Source organism: Verticillium alfalfae, genomic scaffold (assembly GCF_000150825.1).
Source record: "Verticillium alfalfae VaMs.102 supercont1.12 genomic scaffold, whole genome shotgun sequence".
Lineage (NCBI taxonomy): Eukaryota > Fungi > Ascomycota > Sordariomycetes > Glomerellales > Plectosphaerellaceae > Verticillium > Verticillium alfalfae.
The window spans coordinates 277,434-289,210 of NW_003315027.1; the positions used below are offsets into that span (position 1 = coordinate 277,434).

The following is an 11,777-nucleotide window of genomic DNA, read 5'->3' on the forward strand; positions in this document are numbered from 1 at the left end:
CCCACTGGATAATGAATGCCATACTAAAGTAGCGGCGTCGCTGGGGATGAGGAGGAAGCCATCTTTGGGAGAGTCGCACGCTTGCGTGCAGTATGTCGGTTCCAGGAACGTGGACAGAGTTTTTCACTTGGAGCGAAACAATAACAGCACTTGAGCGATGCGCAAGGGTTGGTTGTTGGGCAGATCGACAGTGGAAGGGCAGTGAGGCGTGTGGTGTTGATGGGCGATCCACGCCAGCGTACGATGAATGCGTGATGACGACCTACCGATGCTGGCTTGCCAAGACACTTGTCGCAGGACCACAAGCCCCACTCTGGCCTGCCTTGAGCTTGATGACGCAGTTATCGATAACGCGCGCTCTCGATAGATGCTTAACAGATCCAAAATTTAGGACCAGGGGAAAGCGAATCGCGACTGGACGTGTCTCGACGCCAGACTCTGTGCGTGGGTGAAAGGGACCAATTCACAAGACAAACAACTGAAGTCTCGGAAATGAGGTGTCAGTCTCCCATCAGACCGCCATGAAGTCAGTCTTGCGAGCCGTTGCCACGCGTGCAACGTGCAGCAAACCTGCCTTTCGCCATGGCTTTGCGACCACCTGCCGAGCGCCATTCCGGGTGAGTCGTGATATGCGTTGGATATCTTCAACGATGGCTGCTGATTCGCGATAGGAGGCCGCTGTGTACAATAGGAAAGGCGGTGTCAGCGCCGCTGCGTCGAAGAACAAGAAACGATACGAAGTCTTCCGGTCCATGGTCATAACACAGTTCAACAATGTTCTTGATGAATTCGGCAACTGGTCCGAATCCAACCAAGAACTTCGAAGCTTCGGCGTGCGTAGTGAACATGGACTGGCAAACGAAGCTGCACTCTTTCGAAAGGCAATCAGCGATGCCATAGCGATGGCTACGAACGGTAACGTCGCCAGGACGACAAATCCTCTCTTCTGGTCGCTGCGGGATGCTTTCATCCGAGGAGACGTCAAGGGGTTAACGTCGGAGATTCGGTACTCCTTCCAAAGCTTCATGATGCGGAGCCGCATGTCGGCGGATGTGACGAAGAGACAGAAGCAGATGGCTGACTTCCGCTACCCCATGGAATGGTTCCCGGCAACAAGAGCGTTGCAGCGGACAATACATCTCCACGTGGGCCCGACAAACTCTGGCAAAACATACCATGCGCTCAAGGCGCTGGAAAACGCCAAGTCGGGTATATACGGCGGCCCCTTGCGTTTGTTGGCCCACGAGGTATACGCTCGCTTCACCGCCAAGGGAAAGCCATGTGCCATGGTCACTGGCGAAGAGCAGCGGATTCCTGAGGGTGTCGATAACTACTTCATCAGCTGCACGGTCGAGATGACGCCGCTGAACCGTCTGGTAGATGTAGCTGTGATCGACGAGATCCAAATGATAGGTGATCCGGAACGCGGTTGGGCCTGGACACAGGCTCTCCTCGGCGTCATGGCCAAGGAGGTCCACCTCTGCGGCGAAGAGCGAGCAGTGGACCTTGTCAAGTCAATTTGTTCCGCCCTCGGCGACAAATGTGTGGTGCACAGATACGAGAGGTTAAGTCCACTTCAAACCATGAAAAAGAGTCTCAAGGGAGATTTGTCGAAACTGGAGAAGGGTGACGCCGTCGTCGCTTTCAGCCGAGTTGGCCTGCACGGTCTGAAGAAAGCCATCGAAGAGAAGACTGGAAAACGTTGCGCCATTGTCTATGGCTCTCTACCCCCTGAAACAAGGGCCCAGCAAGCGGCGCTCTTTAACGACCCTGATAACGAGTACGACTTCCTAGTGGCAAGTGATGCTATTGGCATGGGCTTGAATTTGGAAGTAAAGCGGATCATCTTCGAAACAGCAGCCAAGTTTGATGGTGTTAACTTCCGTGGTCTGTCAACGTCGGAGATCAAGCAGATTGGCGGCCGCGCTGGCCGATTCAGGTCAGCCCGCCAAGCAGCGACATCTGCTGACGGCGCCGAGACCCTGGTCGAGAAAAAGAATCCAGGCCTAGTTACAACACTGGACGCTCTTGATCTTCCCCGAGTCCAGGAAGCATTCACGCAACAGGCCGAACCACTGGAGGCTGCTTACATCAACCCTCCGGCATTTATCTTAGAACGGTTCTCGGAGTACCTGCCCCCTGACACGCCATTATCGTTCATGCTGCTGCGCATCCGTGAGCTGGCCAGGGTGTCGCCGATGTTTCTGGTCGATATTTCGAGCGACGCTCTCCGCGTAGCCGATATCATCCAGGAGTTTCCCCTGACCATTCACGAGCGCCTCTCCATCCTCAACGCCCCCGTCCAGCTCAACGAACCTAGCGTTGTCCACCTGGTGCAGGCAGCCGCCAACTGTCTTGCCACGCGCCAGGGCGGTGCCCTCTACGACATGCAGGAAATTGACCTGGAAATCCTCGACGCGACGATCGCCGACTTTGACGGTGACGGCCGCCGCTACCTCCGCGCCATCGAGGTTCTCCACCACTCGGTCACGCTCTACCTCTGGCTGAGCTACCGCTTCCCCAACGTCTTCTCGAGCCAGGCGCTGGCGTTCCACGTCAAGGAACTCGTGCAGGCCAAGATTGAGCACCACCTGGACACGAATGTGTCGTTCCGAGCCGGGCAGCATGAGGCGATGCTTGCAAAGCGGGCGCAAGGAGATTGACAAGCGTGAGCGCGAACAGCAGCGCGTGTTTGGTGAGGGAAACGAAAAGGCCGCGATGGCTGGTGAGGAGGGGGCTGGGAAGTGGAATGAACCGGGACACGAGGAGCCGCTTGTGGAGGACAAAACAGAGTACGAGCAACTGGAAGAAGCTCGCCGCTAGATGCGAGGCGCTTCTGGCAAGAGTCCAGATTATGGGCCGAGTGTATAATAGTGTAAGATGCTTGGATGCACATTGGGATCATGTACAGCATAGATGGGCTTAGGCGCTTCGTTGATTAAGTAGGACCATCAGAAGCCATGTACAAAACATAACTTAAAGAAGAAACATTAACTCAAGGTAAAAGTCACTAAGCTAGCTAAAGACGAATTAAACACCGGGCGCCTTTATCAATTTTACCTTGAAATAGGTACCTTGCTGGCAGACAGGATGAGAGGCACCTTCAATAGGTGGGTACGTAGGTACCTTAACTAGTACCAGTGCCAGCCAGGCAAGGGTCAAGCATAACGTCACCGCTGCAGGGGCCAAGGCAGCTACCGACCTAGGTACCCCACCATCCAACACCGCGGGGCACCCCAACTTCAGAGCTACCTAAGCTTTCCCGCAACACCCTGCAACTCCAACACTTCGCATCAATCCATCGCGAACCTCTACCGCGTCACACCTCACAGCCGGAAAGACCTCTCACCACCGCGACGCATCCGCGATCAAACAGCCCAGCATGGCCACCCCGAACCCCGACCCGCCGTCGACAGCCCCGGCCTTCATCCCCCTCGAGGCGAACCCTCAACTCATGACCACCCTCCTCCACAAGCTCGGCCTCTCCTCCGCCCTCCAGATCCACGACGTCTACTCCCTCACAGACCCCGACCTCCTCGCCTTCATCCCCCGCCCCGCGCTCGCCCTGCTCCTCGTCTTCCCCGTCTCAGCAACCTACGAGTCCCACCGCCTCGCCGAGGACGCTCTGCTCGACGACTACAAGGGCCACGGCGACGGCGCCCCCGTCGTCTGGTTCCGCCAGACCATCCGCAACGCCTGCGGCCTCATGGGCCTCCTGCACGCCGTGGCCAACGGGCCGGCGCGGGACTACATCGGTCCGTCCTCCCGCCTGTTCCAGCCAGCCCAGCTTCTTCCCCTAACTCCCCCCCCCCCCCCCCGTTCGCCGCACCTGACGGATAGATTTCCGCTAACGCGCAGCAGAGGCCTCCTCCGACCTCGACACCCTCCTCCAGCAAGCCTTGCCCCTGCACCCCGCCGAGCGCGCCGCCCTGCTGGAGAAGAGCACGGCGCTCGCCAACGCGCACCGCAGCGCCGCGTCACAGGGCGACACGTCGGCGCCCGAGGCCACGGATGACGTCGACCTGCACTACGTCTGCTTTGTCAAGACGACGGACGGGGCGTTCTGGGAGCTCGACGGACGGAGAAAGGGCCCGTTGCAGCGGGGCCAACTCGAGGAGAGCGAAGATGTCTTGAGCACGAAGGCGCTGACGCTGGGCCCGCTCAAGTTCCTCGAGCGGGAGGGTGCTGATTTGCGGTTCAGTGCCGTTGCACTGGCGGGGGCTACTGACTAGGGGTTACAGAGGACCGAAAGTAGCGGGCGATGCATTGAATGAATAACGAGTGAGAATTCTATTAGGGCCAATAATACAGTCTATGGAATACCTGATAACAAGCAGCAGCGGTTGGCGTCTCAGCTGTAGTGGGATCTAGGAACCTGAAGCAAGCCATAATTGATACAGCACCCGCGCGGCCTCATCTTCTTCCTCATCTGCATTCTTGATGGGACCAGGTGTCGTGGTAGGCTCTTCAGTCTCGGTAGCCGGCCGAGTTGTCTCAACTGCTTCCTTAGACACGTGAGATTGATGAGACCCCTTCAATTGCCCCTGATCAAAGGACGCCGCATGGTGCGCAGATGAGCAAGACGATGGCGCAGATTCCGCAGCCGATGAGCAGACTCTCCGTGATGTCTTTGACCTTCTCCGATGAAGACAAGTTGACACGCCGCTCTTTTCGCTGGTTGTGGGCATCGCGGATTCGTTGCTTGAGGGGCGGCTGGTGCCTGTCTGGGAGCTTTGGGCTGTTATCCGCAACTGGATTGGGTACCGGGTTCGCGTCTGCGAGTTTTCTGTTGCGGACGGGGTTCTCAGAGGGCTTCTCGGCTGGAGCCGGGGCTGGGTTCGGCTGGGGGACGGGCTTCCGTTCATTGCTGTTCAGCTTGGCCTTGATATCGTGGGCCTGCTTGTTGACGTATGCGGCAGACTTGTCGAAGGACTTGCGCGTCGGGAGCCTTGTGCTGTTGATGCTTTCGCTGATGCTGTCTGGCCGGGCTTTCGAACCTGACAGGTTGGATCCCCCGTGCGGTTGAGGGTGTGCCTCTGGGACAACCTTCTCGGGCCAGGAGCTTGGGGGCTGGACACGTGGTGGCTGCTGGGACTTCAGAGACGCCGGGTCCGGAGGTGTGAGGTCAAAGGTCACTGTCGGTTTAGCCGTTGATTTTCCCTTGGGAGCATCGATCGAAACGTTGTGTAGAGATGGAGGAGGAGAGAGTGTGCACTCGAGAGCAAGTATATCCAGTTGACCTCTAGCTTGGTCTTCGTGGATGGATGCCGGCGGCGAGAGAGTGCACTCTGGTTGAGCCATGGAGAACACGGTGATGTCAAAAGCTGGTGGCCCACGAAGTAGATACTCGTATGGTGCGAGGGAGACGCTCAAGAGTTGGCGAAATTTAGGGACGATGGAATCAACAATGTGGACTGTCACGGCAAAACGCATCCGCAGCACGTGAACCTATGTACTTGTGTACGATGAAGCTGGCAGAAGGAAGCAACATGTGTGCCAGTCTTCGCCGGGGTCAGTGCCTGCCGATCTGGAGGACGTCAAAGCTGCCTCAGTATGGCTCCCGGGCTCGACCAAATGTGACTTCCAAAACAACCAAGAGCATGGCAACCCGCCACTCTCGATCATCTTACAAGAGCACATGGGAACATCAGAAGGAAAGAGGCAGGCGCACCCTCATGGAACCCTCAAAGTGACCAGGAGGACCTTCCCACACGGGCTCTTTCCATTGTGTCCCAAGTAGCGAGGCCTGTCCGTTCGCCATTGAACAGTCGGTACTTGCCGGACGACATCTGGTGACCAAACACACCCCCTGCCGTCAAGCAACGATGGCAGGCGACGTGCCGAACGATGGCGGCGTAGAGTGGCATCGCAGGGCGTCTACCATCTACCTTAGGTACCTAGGTAGGTAGGTAGGTAAGCATGGACTGGTAGAGGTAGCGGGCGCTGGATATGAATGGAAAGGGTCGGTGTGAAACGAATGCGCCGCGAGCCCAATATCGGCTCTCTCTACATCAATGCCGAGCAAAACGTAAAGCTGCAAGAGTAGCTTTTCACGCGTTGAGGTTAAGGCCCTTGGCGTGGAGTAATGTCTTGTTTCACCTTGATTCACCGCCACCAGAGTAAGTACCCCGCGCACGTTCCCTTGAACCTCTGGCTCCCGCTCCCGCTCCCGCACCAGAGAGCCAACCCGCTGAACCTGACCTGGCCTAAGCAGTTCTCGCAATCTGGTTGCTATTCCCAACGACGCCCGTCTTTTCTTCGCAAGAACCCGGTTACTCACAAAGTACCCGTACCAGCCGGTGCAATCTCCAACTCCGGCTTTCATTCGTCCGTCACCTCTGTGGAGGCACCGACCGCCGGGCCAGTAGAGGGGCAGCGACTCTTGAGAGCGAACGCAACCGCTGCCAGCATCTCACCAGCCATACTCAGCTGGGACTGCTGTGTTTGACCTGAGCCCTCGTATATCCTAGGTGAAGAAGCCTCGCCCTTTGAGACGTGGCCCCCCACCAACCGTCATCATGTCAATTTCTTCTACCTCGGAGACGTTGCCCGTGTGGCTCAACCCCGCATATTCGCGGCAAATTGTCAAGGGCAACCTCATGACCCTGAGTGCGAGACCAAAGACTGTCGAGCAGGGCGAGTGGATAGCACACCACGGTCAGTCGTCTGTGGAGCTCACTCAACGTATCCCCATTAACCTGTTCTTAGTCGTCGAGCACTATCGGAATCTGTGGAACTTCGTCCGTGTTATTCATGAGAAGGAGGAGGACGGCACCACTATTTGCAACGTCAACACCTGCCCCAAAATGTCGGCAGGGCCGTATGTTGAATGCCCCCTACCTCGGCTCCTACAAGGGCTGCCCAGTCATCACCAGCACTGACCTGCCTTCAGGAACCATTCTTACACCTGGCTCAACAACCGCTACCAGCCCGTTGAGCTCCCTGCACACGAGTACATGACCTTGATGCAGCGCTGGATCGGCGGCAAGATCAACGACACCAACCTCTTCCCTACCGATCCGAACGGCGTCTCGTACGCGCCCAACCCCTCTCTGACCAGCAGCTCCAGCACGTCCTCGCTGGCTGACCCTGCTTCGAACGCCGGCGCTCCTCCGGACGAGGACTGGGTCGGTCGCCGCAGCGGCTTCCCCAAGGAGTTCGCCGGCGTGTGTAGGACCATTTTCCTCCAAATGTTCCGTGTGTACGCGCATCTCTATCACAACCACTTCGTCGACCCGCTCTACCACCTCAACCTGGAGAAGCAGCTCAACAGCTGCTTCAGCCACTTTGTGCTGACGGCCACCGCCTTGGACCTGTTGAAGAAGGAAGATCTCGAGCCCATGCAGGGGCTCGTGGACCTGTGGGCGGCGAGCGGTACCTTTCCGCCCGAGAGCAAGGCCTACCAATATGCAAACCTCGAGAATGGAAACAGGATTTGGAAACTGGCGGCCTTTTGAGCATGTCGCCATCTCATCCAGAGATCGCCCAACGCGAGACCGGCTCGGCGGAAGACAAGCTTGATACGAAGGGAAATGGAAACCAACGGGCCAGAAGAGAAAGTGAGGCATGGATAGCCGGGCAGAACTCAACTTGAGTCGGAATAATCAACAGCAGTGGGCTGCTGTCCTGCAGACCTCAAAGATCATAAGCAAGCAGCAAGCGAAGTGATTATCTCAAACTGAGAGAGATCTGGTAATGAAAGGAAACACGCCGTTGACCAAACATTCCTGTTGATACGGTACACGGCACAATTTTCAAGAAAAGTCTTGATGAAACCGTACACCCCCTGCTACCCATCCCTGCAGGTCCTATTGACAAAACACTGAGCCTCACCCAGCATGTCGACGAGGAGTGAAGTGATGGGATGCAAAAAGAGTCGGGCGAACCCGACGTGACCACAGATTCCGAACCAGGGAATCGAACCCTGAGCCTGACGGTGAGAGCGTCAAATGTTAGCCATTACACCAGTTCGGATGTTGTTGAAATCACTCAAAATCTAGGCATCTAGATAGACATCTTGTTGAAAATTTTTGTTTGTTACCTCTCCGAGATACACTCGGATAAGTACATGACCCAAATAGCGCCCTGTTTGCTGCATGACGACTCATGTCTCGGAACGAAGCACTGTAACCATACCTTGCTAGACGAATCGTCTCGCGTCCTGCAAGGAACAAACTCAAATGCAGTATTGGCAGACTGCCTGTCAACGTGACAAGTCTGACCGTTCCGCTGGACTCCGCCGGGCCATGTCGCGCACTGACCAGTGCCGTCGCTTGTCGCTGATACTGGCGTCCCAGCTTCTCGACTCAGCGGTGCGACAATGGCCTTCAGCTGACTCCTCGGCACGGCATCTCCTTATCAGCAGCCACCGAAAAGCCCATCGTTCGTCATAGACCTTGCCGACGGCCGTCTTCGAGTCTCATTTTATTTCCTTGACGGTCAGCCCGTTGATGAGACCGGGGGGACCACCAATAGACACGAACCAGGGGGGGGGGCGTTGTCTGCGCGCGCTGTGGGCGATCTGCCGCCCACCACGCATCATCGCCAATCCGGAACCCCAACGGTCAGCGAAAGCTGGGTCGATATTTCGGAGGATTGACAGGCGGGGGGGAATGACCAGGGCCAGGCCCCCCCTCCCCCCTCCCCCCTCCCTATACGGGAGAAAGCTGCAAACGAAACAAACCGATCAACGACATCCACCGTTGCATCGACTGTCGGTGATCGATAAATCCCTTTGCAGGCTGAGCAGTATCCAACAAAAATAAAAACAAGCAATACCACCGTGGGGTGGCTGGTGGACACAACCCTTTCTGCAGCAGCGGCCCCCGTGGTCTGTCTCCTGCAGAGAGATGCAGGCAGACGCGACACATCGACTGACGAACGGCACATGCGCAACCTGCCTACGGTAACTCCCTGCAGTAACGTGGCATCGTACGAATGTCATCTCGCCGACATGCACCATCGCCACACGCGGTCGGCACACTGCAGGAACACATTGCTCTCTCCACGAGCACGACGTACGTTTTGGTCCCTAAGCTTGTCTCGTCTGACTCCAACCGAGGCCCAGCTCCATTCCATAGCGGCCCTCCCATCACCTTATGGCCCAGGGCCAAGGCTCAGCAACCCCCCAGGATGCATCGCTTCCGCAAAAGCAACAGTCCCAAGCACTAACGAGGATCCGGCACATGATTGGGGAGCCGCTCCTGTCTTCGTCGTCGCGCTACCTCTCTAGCTTCAGCCGCTACATCTGAGACCGGAAGAAAAAGAAATTGGTACTGGCAAATAGGCTTGGCCCCTCAGCTGGCGCGCTCCCTTGTTCTGGCTGTTCTGGCTGCTGTTGGTGGTCCCCTGGTCGTTTTTCGGCCTGCTCGCTCTGCTCCGATCTCTCCAAGCCTCCTGGATCATGTTTGTGCCGTCTCAAGCATCTGACTGGCTCGACGCATCCGCCACCTGTCGCACTGACTTGCTTCTTTGCATCGCTCAACAGGGACAATCCTGGACTGCGGTTTCTTTACAGCACTATGGAGTGGCCTTGGTCGATTCCAACGCCCTGTCGACCATCGGCCGATAGCCGATAGCCCTAATTTTCCAATATGCGCAGAGACCAACGCATAGAGAGACGCAGGGACGACGGGGCGACATCCAACATGACGCCTTGCGCGCGTTTGGCTCAGAACGAGCAGAAGGAGGGACGGCCCAGTCATCGGCCAGCTGAGGTAGCATACGAAGGATGTCTGGTTTCTTTGTCCCGCCCTCCACCCTCGCACGGCCGCCTTACACGGCATGGTCTCTGTTTAGCCTCTGGTCCTGAATCGTCTGCCGTCCACCTGCCCCCCCTCAACATGTCTGGTCTCCCACCACTACCTGTCGTCGAAACGTGGCAGTGGAGGTCTGTTCCTGCCTGAGCACCAAGAAAGAAACAGGAACCAGACGTCGCTTACCGTGGAGAAGCTCGACTCGGGGTCCGCACACACGATCTAGCCCGCTCCCCTATGTCTGGCTTGCTCCGTATTGGTCGATGATGTGCGAGAGCGCACGTTCAATTCGAATGCTTGTGCCAGCCAGAAGCATTTCACCTTGCAAGGTTATCTTGGTCGTCGCCTCGCCCACTTTCCTGCAAACGGCAGGCGAGCGTCGGTCGGCGGACAAAGAACCCGGCTTGCAGATTTCCTCCCGTGGAGCCTGTCATGACTGCGCAGTCAATCCTTTCTTTCTCAGGAACGGGATGCATTGCTTGTGCCGCACAGTTCCCTCCTACCCCTTCATGACCGCATGCCAACCCTCTCCCGTACGCATTTGATACGCCTTGACTTGCATGGCAAGCGGGTGACAAAAATAACAGGACTCCATTAATCCCGCACCCTACCTACCTACCTACTACAACACCATTTTCACTATGCATCAGCACCATAATACCCCTAAAAAATCTAAGATTATAGGCGTAGCTGATTTCCTGGATTCTCAAAAAATCCCCTATATTAAACAACGTCTTTTTGACCACGTTAGCGTCTCTAAGAGCCGAGGGTAGCAGATCCTGCGCGAGCAACGCGACCGACGCCATCTCGATAAGCAACAGGAGACTCGCGGCCGCCCCCGTCTCCTTACACAAGGAGACCTACAGAAGATAGAAGCCTTTATCTAGGAGGCTGGCTTTAAGGCTCGCGCCCTAAGATGGGAGACTATAGCTTACGAGGCTGGAGTCTTCGTAGACTACTCCCCGAGAACTATCCAGAGGTCTCTCGGGACCCTCGGGTATAGGAAGTATATTACCTGCGACAAGCAATAGGTATCTTCAGCAATTACCCAACGACGACTCAAGCTACAGAGAAAGCCCTCGCCTTACGCCCTACTCCAGAGAGCTAGAGAGATATCCGTTAGAGCGACGAAGTCCATTTCAGCCTTAGCTACGAGAAGAAGGCCTGGATTATCCGAAAACCAGGCGAGCGCTATTGCCCTGATTGTATCCAGGAACGCCTACAGCCCCAGGAGAAGCACAAGAAGAAACTCCATGCCTGGGCAGCAATTGGGTATAACTTCGTGTCAGAACTCGTATTCTACGAGGTCCCAGGCAATACCAATGGGAAGATGAGCCAGCAGGTCTATCGTGACCAAGTGCTTGAAGGCCAGGTTAAGCCCTGGCTAGAGGAGGGCCAGTCCTTTATTCTAGAGGAAGATGGAGATTCTGGCCACGGCCCTGGGAGTTCCAATATCTGTAGGTCTTGGAAAGAAGCTCATGGATTACGCTATTTCTTTAATACCCCAGGGTCTCCAGACCTCTCGCCTATAGAGAATGCCTGGAGAATTCCAAAGCAGAATATCCAACGCTATGCTGTATGGGATATAGAGCAGCTTAAAGCCTTAGCTATAGAGGCCTGGGAAGAACTCCGAGTAAATCCAGAACGCGTTAATTGCTGGATTGACTCTATGCCTCAGAGGATGCGAGATGTAATTAGAATGGAAGGCCGATTAACGGGTTGGTAGGTAGGTAGGTAGGGTGCGGGATTAATGGAGTCCTGTTATTTTTGTCACCCGCTTGCATGGCTTGTGACGATTTGCTGCCTCTCTCTGGTCTTAGGAACGATTCTTCTTTTTCGTTGTGGAAATCAACCCCCGTGCCACGGGACTTTTGCCTTCGAGTCCATGACGACCTCCTCAGCCTTAAATCACACCTGTACTAGTCCTCACCAGGATCGCTACTGTACCGATCTGTACAACGCAAGAGCCGGAGTCTACTTCCTACAGAGACACGGCACCGGGTCCCCTAGCCCCTCGTACTC

General features: G+C 56.1%; 5 protein-coding genes and 1 non-coding gene across 6 annotated transcripts in view; 3 read left to right on the forward strand and 3 right to left on the reverse strand.

The window, feature by feature from the left end:
* Positions 1–62, reverse strand: part of VDBG_08310 (SNAP-25) — a gene marked incomplete at both ends in the record, with an annotated part of 750 nt that extends 688 nt beyond the window's left edge. Inside the window, one exon of the mRNA XM_003001219.1 lies at positions 25–62. Coding sequence (XP_003001265.1) covers positions 25–62 — 38 coding nt within the window. The remainder of the gene's footprint in view (positions 1–24) is intronic.
* Positions 63–521: 459 nt separating this feature from the next.
* On the forward strand, positions 522–2,663 carry VDBG_08311 (ATP-dependent RNA helicase SUV3; the record flags this gene model as incomplete). Its single annotated transcript, XM_003001220.1, has 2 exons — positions 522–617; positions 672–2,663. 2 exons carry the CDS (start codon positions 522–524, stop codon positions 2,661–2,663), a joined length of 2,088 nt encoding a protein of 695 aa, XP_003001266.1.
* A 719-nt stretch (positions 2,664–3,382) lies between these two features.
* On the forward strand, positions 3,383–4,232 carry VDBG_08312 (ubiquitin carboxyl-terminal hydrolase; the record flags this gene model as incomplete). The annotated part of the gene is made up of 2 exons (XM_003001221.1): positions 3,383–3,755; positions 3,862–4,232. The coding sequence occupies 2 exons, from the start codon at positions 3,383–3,385 to the stop codon at positions 4,230–4,232; spliced, it is 744 nt and encodes a 247-aa protein (XP_003001267.1).
* A 316-nt stretch (positions 4,233–4,548) lies between these two features.
* VDBG_08313 (predicted protein) lies at positions 4,549–5,301 on the reverse strand (the record flags this gene model as incomplete). The annotated part of the gene is made up of 1 exon (XM_003001222.1): positions 4,549–5,301. One exon carries the CDS (start codon positions 5,299–5,301, stop codon positions 4,549–4,551), a length of 753 nt encoding a protein of 250 aa, XP_003001268.1.
* A 1,217-nt stretch (positions 5,302–6,518) lies between these two features.
* Positions 6,519–7,457, forward strand: VDBG_08314 (maintenance of ploidy protein MOB2; the record flags this gene model as incomplete). Its single annotated transcript, XM_003001223.1, has 2 exons — positions 6,519–6,820; positions 6,893–7,457. The coding sequence occupies 2 exons, from the start codon at positions 6,519–6,521 to the stop codon at positions 7,455–7,457; spliced, it is 867 nt and encodes a 288-aa protein (XP_003001269.1).
* A 445-nt stretch (positions 7,458–7,902) lies between these two features.
* On the reverse strand, positions 7,903–7,974 carry VDBG_15178. The gene has a single exon. It is a non-coding gene; the product is annotated as a tRNA-Glu (tRNA).
* Positions 7,975–11,777: the final 3,803 nt, after the last annotated feature.